We start from the raw sequence: 13,641 nt of genomic DNA on the forward strand, positions 1-13,641 counted from the left end.
GGCTGCCAAGGGCCAATTGTCTCTTAGTTCTCTGCTCTCCTACTTTCATTGTTTGCCAGGTTCTGGGAGGAGGGGGGCGTCTGGAATGCTCTGTACAGTCATAGCTCATGTTATGTTTGCTTCATGTTACTTTTTTTCAGGTTACGTCCCGTGGCGACCCGGAAGTACCTGCGCACAAGCGCCAAATCGTGCCGCGCACCTGCGCAGATATGACACTTCAGGTTGCACTCTTTTCATGTTGCGAACGGGCCTCCGGAACAGATCCCGTTCGCAACCAGAGGTACCACTGTAGTGACAATGTGTCAGCCAGCTGTTCCTGCTTCTCCCATTATTTCCCAGCTTTGCCCCTCTTCTGTCTCTGAGCTGTGACCCTCTGCAAACCACCATTGTAAATCTATACTGTCCTCCTCTTCTCAGGAGGTTCAGGAGAAGGGGGAGGCGGTCTCCACCATTCCTTCTCTGATGTCCAGTCCCTGACACCTCCCTACAGAGTTGTACCATGACAAAGCATGCTCTCCCTCATGGAGAGCACGTGTTGCGGTGGGGGCTGACAAGACACCTCACTGTTGCTGCGCAAAAGAGTTTGGCCATCTTTAAGCAGGGGCGGGCTGTTACTGGGGAGATTTATATGTTGCCATTTATTGATTGACAGCCCTGTTTGTTAAATACTCTGCACGCAGCAACGAGCGTCCTCTTTTTGCTGTGTGCTTCGGATCACCCTCCCTCCCTCCCTAATGTTAGGCTGTTTGCTTGACCTTGCTATGCCTGTCATGGGGTCGTCTGCTTTGGAGCGGAGGCCTGGTAGGAATTTTGTCCATTTGGCTGATTGGCTGGTGCCATTTGGTTTTTGCCTACTGCGTAGTAAATCATCACAACTTGTTAGGTTGTGGTTAGGCATTGGTTTGGGAATTGGTTGCTGGAGGGGTATGGATTGGCTGTGCCTGCCCCTCCAAAATGCTGCTGCTGCTGCAAGGGTTTTCCGTTAAAGGAACCCAGGGGCTCACCATGCTTTTGTCCGAACCCCCTGGCAAGGGGCTAGGGCCACGCAAGAGCCCCTGGGAGCATTCTGGGGAGAGGTGAGGCATGGTTCCCAGCCCCGTCTCTCTCCCTGGGTGACTTACCCTTTCTGACTTCGCGGGGGGTGCGAATGTCAGACTGTACCCGTGTGGGGTCAGTTAGTCGCTACCAATGCCTAAGCAACCACTCACATTGCTGTATTTTTAATAAAGTTGTGGCCAAAATTATGCCAAAAACCTTAAGCAAAAATCAAGTGTCATTGTGTTCTTATCTGGGGTGTCTTGGGGACCTCGACGCGCAACAGTGAGACTATGCAAGAGGAAAAAGCTGGCATCCAGGACCACCCTCTAAGACTAGTTGGAAGTAGGAAGGCAGGCAAGTGGTGGTTGGCTGGGGACAGACAAAGGGATTAGCCACCACTGAAAGATAACCAAAGCAACACATGCATAGGAGCTGAGTTTCCTGGCTCTGGTTATAGTCCTGCACAGTTTAGGCTGCCCAAAGCTACCACTTTCATTACAGTTTAAGAAGCCTAAGACTGTTCAGGAAGGCTGTTACTGTGCCCACAGCAGAGGTGCTCATATGGCTGCAGTTTAAATATTGTGACTCGCACAGCTTGCAAATTCATCATGTCCAAAGATAACACGCTTGTACGGCACAGCAAATTTAAGAAAGCATTGGTTTTTTTCCTCATCACTGAGTATTTATTATATATAACAAATACATGAAAAAGAAAAAAAAAACTATATTGTGTGATATAAATAGTTTATTTACATTACAGAAAAAACATCAAGACAATGTATACTATTTCAAATATATCCATACATAATCAAATATAGCTGTAGTACATGTTTTTTTTTCATTGGTGTAGATTACCACAAATGCAAGGCAACATGTGTAGATCTTTTTGTCTATAATACTGTATTATTTTTTTTTGAAAGTCCAACCTCTCTGCAGTTTACTTTTTGCCATTGTGGAAACATGCTCTCGTTTAAATTAACCTGGTCGATGCTCTTGTTGTGTTGTCTGAACTGTAGTGCCCTGTGTTTTGCTTCTGCCTGTGAATTCGGTTGCTCCTGGGACATTTCCTGCAAGCAAGAGGGGAAAGGGAGGGGTGGGAGAGAGAAAAAGAGCATGAAATTTGCTTTGCTAAACGACAGTGGAGGTAACGTAAGGATTGCAGGCCACGGAAGGGCAACTGCCAACAACGGCTGTCGGTACAACTCATCATTCCTTAGCTGCACAGCTCCAGAGCTTTGTAAAAAAAGAGTCAAAGGCCTTTCCGAGCCCGTTCTTCAAACAGGAGCCTGAAATAGCCAAAATCATTTCCCGTAGGACACTGCCTGCCTGCAACGAGGGTTATATTAATGCACTGGTTTAAAGACCCACCACAAGCAATGCGGCTATGAGACCTTCGGAAAATGTACACACAGTTTAATATTTCTCCCAAACATCCTCCCAGCTAGGAAAGCACAAATAAAAGAAACAATCGTTGCTTTTCCCTACATTGGCTAACTTAGAATGCACTATTGCATTTCGGGAAGCACAAAGGCAACTCAGATATAAATGACTGTCAGCTCTGCGAATGGATTCTCTTTGTCTGCTCTGTGTTTGTTCGAAACCTGAATTATTCCCCTGTGGGGATACAAGCATAACAAGACAATGTACGTTTGGGGTATACGTATTTACATTAAAAAAACCGAACAAACCAGGAACACTTCCTTCTGCAACAGGAAGCGCTTTCCATTCATGCAATGGTACCGCTGCATCCAAATTGTAGCAAATGTAACTATCCGTGTATGACTAGAGAACAGTGCTTTTTTCCGGGGGGGGGGGGGGGGCGAAGGGGTATTTTACGGAGGTAAATATTTTGTGAATCTTTGTACTTTTGTCCATTTACTGTATTTATTTTCCCCGATTTTAACTATAAAATGGTGGTTTTCTTGAGCCAAAATGAGAGTACTCCTAAACATTTTATATTTTAGAAAAGAAGTGCTGCTAGTGAATAACAGCGTGCAGCTGGGACTCATAGACTTACAGAAAAACAACAACAGTTTCCTAAATTTACCCTGGTTAACGTATATATCCACATACCCTCCAACATGCCACAGAGGGGACTTGTGCGACAGCACTGCCCCCCCTCCAAAATGGCCGTCTTTGGAATCAGAATGGCTTCTGTAATTCCGGTATGTTCCACTTAAAGCAGGACAGTTGAGGAGCATGCATCTAGATGTAGCCACTTTCTTTTTAATTACTGTATTTTTCGCTCTATAAGATGCACTTTTTCCCTCCTAAAAAGTAAGGGGAAATGTGTGTGCATCTTAGGGAGCGAATGCAGGCTGCGCAGCTATCCCAGAAGCCAGAACAGCAAGAGGGATCGCTGCACAGAGATCCCTCTTGCTGTTCTGGCTTCTGGAATTCAAACATTCATTGTTTTCCTCCTCCAAAAACTAAGTGTGTCTTATGGTCTGGTGCGTCTTATAGAGCGAAAAATACAGTAAGTATCTGGAATGCCTGCCTGTCAACCAGGCTGCTAAATTCCCTCCCCTCCCCTCACCAGTTAAGAACATAGGAAGTTGCCTTATACTGAGGCCCCATTTAAAGCACTATGATACCACTTCAAAAAGTTTTGGCTTCTCCCAAATCATCCTGGGAACTGCAGTTTGTCAAAGGATGCTGAGATTTTTTCAGGAGGTCTCAATTCCCAGAGTTTCCTGAGTAGAGTGACTGATTCTGAAACACTCCGGCAATTGTAGCTGTGTGAGAGGTGCCTTTGGGCACCAGTTCGGTGAACCTTGTTGCACACTAACTGAGAAGACCTATCCTCCTCCCAGAGGAGATAGGTTGTGTGTTCAGCCCCCTGCATCAGCCTTCCTTCAGCTGCCGCGCCATGCCCAGCTGGTGGGCAGAGTCTAGCTGCGTTTAACTAATCCAGAATGCGGCAGCTAGACTGGTGACTGGGAGCAGCTGCCGAGACCACATAACACCGGTCTTGAAAGACCTACATTGGCTCCTAGTACATTTCCGAGCACAATTCAAAGTGTTGGTGCTGACCTTGAAAGCCCTAAACGGCCTCAGTCCTGTATACCTGAAGGAGCGTCTCCACCCCCATCACTCAGCCTGGACAGTGACGTCCTTCTCTGAGGGCAATCTGGTGGTTCCCTCACTGCAAGAAGTGAAATTACAGGGAACCAGGCCTTCTCAGCAGTGGCACCTTCCCTGTGGAGCAACCTCCCATCAGAACGACACCACTTTTAGAAGACATCTGAAGGCAGCCCTGTATTGGGAAATTTTAAATGTTTGATGTTTTACTATGTTTTTATATGTATTGTAAGCTGCCCAGAGTGGCAAGGGAAACCCAGTCAGATGGGTGGGATATACATAATACGTTGTTGTTGTTGTTTAATAAAAAGGTAAAGGTACCCCTGCCCATACGGGCCAGTCTTGACAGACTCTAGGGTTGTGCACCCATCTCACTCAAGAGGCTGGGGGCCAGCACTGTCTGGAGACACTTCCGGGTCACGTGGCCAGCGTGACATTGCTGCTCTGGCGAGCCAGAGCCGCACACGGAAACACCGTTTACCTTCCCGCTAGTAAGCGGTCCCTATTTATCTACTTGCACCCAGGAGTGCTTTCGAACTGCTAGGTTGGCAGGTGCTGGGACCGAACAACGGGAGCGCACCCTGCCGCGGGGATTCGAACCGCCGACCTTTCGATCTGCAAGCCCTAGGCGCTGAGGCTTTTACCGCGTCCGTGTTGTTGAATAGGACATCCCTATTTTCATTGGAGACATGTTGGAAGGTATGTATATTTTGTGTATGCATATTTATTCATTTCTGTTTTCTTGCATTTGTATCCTGCCTTTTTTCCATCATGGCATCCAAGGTGACCAGGCCCAGACCTGCTTAGCTTCAGTAAGGTGGCAACATCAAGTGCCTTCAAACCATCTCTCTCTCTCTCTCTCTCTCTCTCTCTCTCTCTCTCTCTCTCTGTGTGTGTGTGTGTGTGTGTGTATGTTTAACTAATAATGACTGGAGCACCACAGTATATTTGTTACTGGATGTAACACGCACCAAGTTTTGCAAAGGCTAAAGAAAAAGGAAATGAAGAGCTTATGCAAATGAAAAAGTTTAAGGGCATCAGCTTTTGGGTATCCTTTTATCTACATCACAGTCTAAATTAAATCCACTGGAAAGGCAGGGCCCATGTAAAACCAAACCATTTTCTCTGAACACAAACCGTTAACTTGCTTTATGGCCTGAAGTTAACAAACCTGGAGCCACTCAGAAGATTGCTTGAACAACATGATGTAGTGCCATTTTTCTGTTGAGCAGTTACTTTCCCATCTCCGTCCTTTTTATGTACACTGTATTTCTGGCCGTTTGAATTATCTCCATGTTCCCTGAAACCCACTTTAATATAATGCATTGCCTTCTTGCAGGAGAAGATCTACTCTTGAGGGTAGAGTTGATGAACTCAACTAGGTCGGCAAGCATCTCCAAGCTTCTGCAGACATTTTTCTATTATGCCTTTAGGCTGGGAAAGGATATATGAATTATTTTCTACCTTCTTCTGGCCTGAATGTCACGCTTGTCCTCTAAGCGTAGCGAGAGGAGGATGCTGAGATATATTGGTGCTTTTTTTACTTTCTATAGGAGTGTGATGCCTGCTTCTTTTTAAAATTCTCCTCTTTTTGGGAAAGGGATTTATTTTTAAGGCGCCTGATTTATTGAAGCAGCTGCAGGACACCTGAAGCAGTTTCACCTTCTCTCACCTGAGGAAGAAGCCCAGGCAAGTCGTGAAGCTGGAGAAAACTCTGAAACTTACCCATCACATGGTAAAGAATGGACACTGGTATTTATGAATGGATGAAACGCACAACTGCCTGACAGAGACCGCCCATTGCTCGATCTCCAAGCTCTCAGTTGCTTGAGATCTTTTTAAGTTGAAGGCTGGACCTGAGTCCTTACTTGTAAGACTGACAGTGTAAACAGCACATATCCTTTTAAATTCCAAAGTCAAGCCCACTTGGCATTCAAATCCATACCAGCATTTGCTAGGCACTCTATGCATTTTAAACACCCGTCTCTTCCTGAAGAAGTACAGAGTAACTCCTGAGAATGCAAACACTGATAATCCCTGAGCTATTAAACAAACAGCTTCCTTTTGAATTTTCTACCATTGGGGAAACCGCCTTCCATACCTGTCTGTCTGCCAAACAAACCCCATGTGTTGTAAAAGATGCTGATGCATCTTCTAGGGGACAGTTATGGAGTGCTTGTCTGGCTCGTGGGCTTCACCAATGGCCCACAGGGACCAAGAGATCACGCTTGTTGTTGTTGCTGTTTAGTCGTTTAGTCGTGTCTGACTCTTTGTGACCCCATGGACCAGAGCACGCCAGGCACTCCTGTCTTCCACTGCCTCCCGCAGTTTGGTCAAACTCATGCTGGAAGCTTCGACAACACTGTCCAACCATCTCGTCCTCTGTCGTCCCCTTCTCCTTGTGCCCTCCATCTTTCCCAACATCAGGGTCTTTTCCAGGGAGTCTTCTCTTCTCATGAGGTGGCCAAAGTATAGGAGCCTCAGCTTCAGGATCTGTCCTTCCAGTGAGCACTCAGGGCTGATTTCCTTCAGAATGGATAGGTTTGAACTTCTTGCAGTCCATGGGTCTCTCAAGAGTCTCCTCCAGCACCATAATTCCAAAGCATCAATTCTTCAGCTATCAGCCTTCTTTATGGTCCAGCTCTCACTTCCATACATCACTACTAGAGATCATGCTAGCACTACATGATGACACATTGCTGAGAAAGATGGGTGGTGCTAGACAAGTTGCCTTTCGGGGAAGCTTATCTGCCATTACAGATCTTCAGACCGTCTGGGTGTCTCTATTTTCCAGGGACAGCCCCGGATTTACAAAAGCTGTCCTGGTTTCTGATTTGATCCCAGGAAGCCCCGCTTTTTCTTAGGAAATATTGGAGGGTATGGAGTAATGTGACCCCGGTGCCAAGGAGATAAGTGACTATATAACCCTCAGAAGACATCAGAAGAAATCTGAAGGCAGCCCTGTATAGGGAAGTTTTTTTATGTTGAATGGTTTTTTATGTTTTTCTGTGTGTTGGAAGCTGATTTTCATCAGCGAAATGTTGGAGGGTATGGAGTTATCTGGCACCTGAACCGTACGAAGGCAGCCCTGTACAGGGAAGTTTTTTAAAAAATGTTAAAATACAAGCATATTTTCTATGCTTGTATATATGTCGGAAGCCACCCAGTGTGGCTGGGGAAGCCCAGTCAGAAGGGTGGGGTATAAATAAAATTATTATTATTAGTAGTAGTAGTATGGAATAGGACATCCATATTTTCATAGGTTGTTACAATAATCCTGCCTATGTTTGTATCTGTTTATAGTTTATCTGTAAATATTCAATAAACCATTTCCATTCTTTTATTTAAAATGCTTATTCTTTCGGTACATTTCACCATTTCTGCATATTCCATAAATTTTTGTATCCATTCTTCCTTTGCTGGGACTTCTGCTTCTTCCCATTTTGGGGCAAGTAACACTCTTGCCGCTGTACTAGCATACATGAACAAGTTTCCATACAGCTTAGGTAGTTCTGTCCCTATAATTCCCAAAAGAAAAGCTTCTGGGTTTGTTTTTTTTTACAAAGGTTATTTTAAACATCCTTTTCATTTTATTATATATCATTTCCCAGTAAGCTTTCACCTTACTACAAGACCACCACATATGACAAAAAGAACCTTCCTTATCATTACATTTCCAATGCTTATTTGATTTAGATTTATACATTTTTGCCAACTTTATCTTGGTAAGAGCACCTTGGCCTCATTAAAGGTAAAGGTAAAGGTACCCCTGCCCGTACGGGCCAGTCTTGCCAGACTCTAGGGTTGTGCGCTCATCTCACTCAAGAGGCCGGGGGCCAGCGCTGTCCGCAGACACTTCCGGGTCACGTGGCCAGCATGACATCGCTGCTCTAGCAAGCCAGAGCCGCACACGGAAACGCCGTTTAACTTCCCGCTAGTAAGCAGTCCCTATTTATCTACTTGCACCCGGGGGTGCTTTCGAACTGCTAGGTTGGCAGGCGCTGGGACTGAACAACGGGAGCGCACCCCGCCGCGGGGATTCGAACCGCCGACCTTTCGATCGGCAAGCCCTAGGCGCTGAGGCTTTTACCCACAGCGCCACCCGCCTCCCCCTCTTGGCCTCATTACTAACCTTGTAATGCAGAGGACTACGACGCAGATGACAGCAATCTGGATTGTTCCAATCACTGCTGCTATTAAGACGTACTGAAATCGTACAGGGCCAGGAACCACATATAAAACGCTGTAGTCCTTTTTTTCACAGTGTTCTCCAGTGTATCCGGCGTCACACCTAGAATGGAAAGAGACACGTTGACTCCTTCCCTTGCGGTAGTTCATAGCTGCATCGCATGAGCCACAAACCAGTCCCTTGCGGTAGTTCATAGCTGCATCGCATGAGCCACAAACCAGGCATTGCCAGAGAGATGCTGTGTTGCCACTGTACAAGAATGATGCGTGGCAGCTTGGGGTGTAAGAAGGCAGCCATTTCCATTCCAACCCATCCTCATCACAATCAGCACCGTTTCCATTCCTCTGCAATTCAGTTCCCACCAAATACTGCTTTATTCATTTGGCTGCCTGCTACTTATTGTAATCTATGCAAGTACAGTGACAGGTAAAGGTAAAGGTACCCCTGCCCGTACGGGCCAGTCTTGACAGACTCTAGGGTTGTGCACCCATCTCACTCAAAGAGGCCGGGGGCCAGCGCTGTCCGGAGACACTTCCGGGTCACATGGCCAGCATGACATTGCTGCTCTGGCGAGCCAGAGCCGCACACGGAAACGCCGTTTACCTTCCCGCTAGTAAGCGGTCCCTATTTATCTACTTGCACCCGGGAGTGCTTTTGAACTGCTAGGTTGGCAGGTGCTGGGACCGAACAACGGGAGCGCACCCCGCCGCGGGGATTCGAACTGCCGACCTTTCGATCAGCAAGCCCTAGGCGCTGAGGCTTTTACCCACAGCGCCACCCGCGTCCCAAGTACAGTGATACCTCGGGTTAAAAACTTAATTCGTTCTGGAGGGCTGTTCTTAACCTAAAACTGTTCTTAACCTGAGGTACCACTTTAGCTAATGGGGCCTCCCGCTGCCGCCATGCCGCCATCGTGTGATTTCTGTTCTCATCCTGAAGCAAAGTTCTTAACCCGAGGTACTACTTCTGGGTTAGCAGAGTCTATAACCTGAAGCTTCTATAACCTGAAGCGTATGTAACCCGAGTTACCACTGTATTTTCGTACCTTACAAAGGGTTGTGAATTTAACGTGCCATATTTTCTCGTGTATAACACCCCCCAGTGTATAAATTTAGAAAACTGGGGGAAATTGCCCAGAGCTGCTGAGATTTTTTTGAGGAGCGATGCCCAGAGTTGTTTTGACAGCAGAAACAGCCAATCGACAGCAGCCCTAGCCACATACACCAATCAACAGCACAATCGCCTCTGGGATCCTGCTGCTCATCAATCCCCCATCCCCAATCTGCACTATCCATATATAAGACAACCCCCAATTTTTGAGATTCTATTCTCATGGAAACAGCTCATCTTATACATAGAAAAGTACGGTAAATAATGACACAATTACTTTCACGCCATTCATTTCAGTGCAAAGGAAACAGAATTGAAAGGCGGGGGCGGGACATTGATTACTTATTGTTTGTGGACCAAAAAGAATAAGACCAGCAAATACTGGATTGATGTCTGTTTTGTATATGGGATGAATAAATGAGCACTGACAATTTCTTTTTTCTTCGGAATTCACTGACACTCCTAGCCGCAGCTACTTTGTATATCTTACAAGATAACCAAGGAACTTTCTTTATGCCTCAGTTACTTTGGGGATATAAGAGGGTTGGGGGTGTTGCTGTTCTTGTTGTTTGGTACTTTTATGATGATTTCCTATACCAAAACCAAAATTTTAATGTGTGCCACGCTGATATTTGTGGGAAATGCCTCCTGGAAGAAGCTTAATTTGTTCTAGGCAACTGCTCTCATTTTGAAGTTGATGTATTTGATTTATGTATGTATTCTGTTTATGCGTTGCTTCTCATAAAACGTCCCCAAATGATTTAACAATAAAAAGATCAGCAATCACACACACACAGAGAGACGATTTCAAGTCCAAGGCAGATACAGACTGAAATAAAGGTCTCCATTTAAAAAGCTAGTTGGGAAAAGGTATTTTTATTTCTTTAATAAGCAAATGAAATGTTTGTTTGCTCAATTATTATACCCGGCACACCATTCAAATTTTCAGGACTGCTTACGATCATTCTAAACATAAAAAACAAGATGAAAACACACGTAGCGGTGGCTGTGTGCAATCTCTGGTGCCAGAGGCTGGATGCATCTGAGTGAAAAAAACAAACGTAAAGGACCCCTGGATGGAAAAGTCCAGTCAAAGGTGACTATAGGGTTGAGGCTCATCTCGCTTTTCAGGCCGAGGGAGCCGGCGTTTGTCTGCAGACAGCTTTCCGGGTCATGTGGCCAGCATGACCAAACTGTTTCTGGCACAACTGACACCAGGACGAGCGCCAGAGCACACGGAAGCGCCATTTACCTTCCCCGCTGGAATGGTATCTATTTACCTACTTACACTGGTGTGCTTTTGAACTGCTAGGTTGGCAGGAGCTGTGACAGAGCAATGGGAGCTCACCCCATCATGGGGATTCGAACCGCCAGCCTTCTAATCAGCAAGCCCAGGGGGGCGCTTCCCATGGCAAGCGTCCCGGGGGGTGGGGCAGCAATGTCACCCCCCCTCAGGGAGGACACCTGGGGTGGACCGCACCCACCGCATCCCCCTTCCTTGGCCAGTGGTTGTTGTAGCTCTCAAGTTCTCTCCACTGCTGGGTTTCTTGGGACAGTAGCTGTTGGCTGAGTGTGAGGAATCAACAGATAATTAGGGTTGCTGAGCTTTTTTTGGGGGGGGTTGAGTTTTTTTTGGGGGGGAGGGGCATGTTTGTTCATAGAATCATAGAGTTGGAAGAGACCACAAGGGCCATCGAGTCCAACCCCCTGCCAAGCAGGAAACACCATCAGAGCACTCCTGACATATGGTTGTCAAGCCTCTGCTTAAAGACCTCCAAAGAAGGAGACTCCACCACACTCCTTGGCAGCAAATTCCACTGTCGAACAGCTCTTACTGTCAGGAAGTTCTTCCTAATGTTTAGGTGGAATCTTCTTTCTTGTAGTTTGGATCCATTGCTCTGTGTCCGCTTCTCTGGAGCAGCAGAAAACAACCTTTCTCCCTCCTCTATGTGACATCCTTTTATATATTTGAACATGGCTATCATATCACCCCTTAACCACCTCTTCTCCAGGCTAAGGTCTGACCACAGCAGAATACAGTGGCACTATTACTTCCCTTGATCTAGATGCTATACTCCTATTGATGCAGCCCAGAATTGCATTGGCTTTTTTAGCTGCCGCGTCCCACTGTTGGCTCATGTCAAGTTTGTGGTCAACCAAGACTCCTAGATCCTTTTCACATGTACTGCTCTCAAGCCAGGTGTCACCCATCTTGTATTTGTGCCTCTCTTTTTTTTTTGCCCAAGTGCAATACTTTACATTTCTCCTTGTTAAAATTCATCTTGTTTGTTTTTGCCCAGTTCTCTAATCTGTCAATGTCATTTTGAAGTGTGATCCTGTCCTCTGGGGTGTTAGCCACCCCTCCCAGTTTGGTGTCATCTGCAAATTTGATCAGGGTGCCCTTGAGTCCATCATCCAAGTCGTTGATAAAGATGTTGAATAAGACCGGGCCCAAGACAGAACCCTGAGGCACCCCACTAGTCACTCTACTTTTGAGCTACTTTTATGGATATTTGGCCAAAAAACCAACACTTCCAACATTGCTATACACCCGGGCTTTCCTGGACATTGTAACCAAATTTTGGAAATTCCAAACGTATGGCAGCCCTAGGATAATGCCTGCCCAGCAAGCCTGTGCTCTTAGGAGCCTTTTAAGGGCTGCATCAACATACGTTTCAGGAATCCATTTCTAAACAGCTTAATGGTGCTGCATAATTTAGGACAGTTCTACTACATACATTAGGTGCCTCGTTACATAATTTAGATCCAGAGTGGATGGGGTCTTGGCAATTATTATTTCCCTTGCTGTATCAAGATAGCATGTGTTAGCAAGTGTTCCTGTTCAGTTTATCATTAGCCACTCGGTTTGGGGAAAGTCTTACCTGCAAGATGGTTCCAGCATATTTGCAGAGTGTTCACATTTTCCATGCATGCAGAAGCCGTTATAATGTTCTGGACAAGGAATGTAGATTCCCCTGGCGCTTTCTTCAAGTTTGTTGGCATTCTCTGTAAAGACAGATGAAAAAGAAAACCAACCTCTAAGTGTGTAGCATGGTGAAGAAACAATAACAAAAGACATATTTGCTTCAGTGTACTGCATAACAGATTGAGATTGCATGCTGACAAGGCAGAAGTACTGTTTTTGGGGGACAGGGGGCAGGTGAGTGTGGAGGACTCCCTGGTTCTGAATGTGGTAACTGTGCCCTTGAAGGACCAGGTGTGCAGCCTGGGAATCATTTTGGACTCACAGCTGCCCATAGAGGCACAGGTCAATTCTGTGTCCAGGGCAGCTGTCAACCTGCTCCATTTGGTACACTGGTTGAGACACTACCTGCTCACAGACTGTCTCACCAGAGTGGTGCATGCTCTGGTTATGTCCCACTTGGACTACTACAATGCGCTTTACTTGGGGCTAGCTTTGAAGGTGACTTGGAATCTACAACTAATCCAGAATGCAGCAGCTAGACTGGTGACTGGGAGTGGCCACCAAGACCATATAACACCGGTCCTGAAAGACCTACATTGGCTCCGAGCACAATTCAAAGTGTTTGGTGCTGATCTTTAAAGCCCTAAACAGCTTTGGCCCGGTATATGTGAAGGAGCGTCTCCACTGCCATCGTTCAGCCTGGACACTGAGGTCTAGCTCTGAGGGCCTTCTGCTAGTCTCTTAGTGAGAGAAGTGAAGTTACAGGGAAGCTGGCAGAGGGCCTTCTCAGTAGTGGCGCCCACCTTGAGGAACGCCCTCCCATCAGATGTCAAAGAAATAAACAACTATCTGACTTTTAGAAGACATCTGAAGGCAGCCCCATTTAGGGAAGTTTTTAATGTTTGATGTTTTATTGTGTTTTTAATATGCTGTTGGGAGCCGCCCAGAGTGGCTGGGGAAACCCAACCAGATGATGATGATTAAAGAGCAAATACTTTAGGCTCTCATTTAAGTGCAAGAGGATATACTGCAATAAGTTAGCACTTTTAGAAAGGTGTGTAGATTTAAATAAATGTTTCCCGAGAATGAAGTAACATGAATGAGGAGGGTTGCAAACTTGTACAGTACAGTGGTACCTCGGGTTAAGAACTTAATTCGTTCTGGAGGTCTGTTCTTAACCTGAAACTGTTCTTAACCTGAAGCTCCACTTTAGCTAATGGGGCCTCCTGCTGCTGTGCTGCCGCCCAATTTCTGTTCTCATCCTGAATCAAAGTTCTTAACCCGAGGTAATATTTCT

At 46.0% G+C, this 13,641-nt stretch overlaps 1 protein-coding gene across 1 annotated transcript in view; it reads right to left on the minus strand.

Annotated features, from left to right (window-relative positions):
- Positions 1-1,765: 1,765 nt before the first annotated feature.
- TMEFF2 (transmembrane protein with EGF like and two follistatin like domains 2) overlaps positions 1,766-13,641 on the minus strand; it is a 253,143-nt gene continuing 241,267 nt past the window's right edge. Inside the window, exons 8-10 of the mRNA XM_083412522.1 lie at positions 12,301-12,424; positions 8,252-8,410; positions 1,766-2,105 (exon numbers count right to left, since the gene is read on the minus strand). Coding sequence (XP_083268648.1) covers positions 2,009-2,105; positions 8,252-8,410; positions 12,301-12,424 — 380 coding nt within the window. The 3' untranslated portion in view covers positions 1,766-2,008. The remainder of the gene's footprint in view (positions 2,106-8,251; positions 8,411-12,300; positions 12,425-13,641) is intronic.

The sequence above is a fragment of the Podarcis tiliguerta genome, assembly GCF_965153285.1.
Source record: "Podarcis tiliguerta genome assembly, chromosome: 1".
Taxonomy (NCBI): domain Eukaryota; kingdom Metazoa; phylum Chordata; class Lepidosauria; order Squamata; family Lacertidae; genus Podarcis; species Podarcis tiliguerta.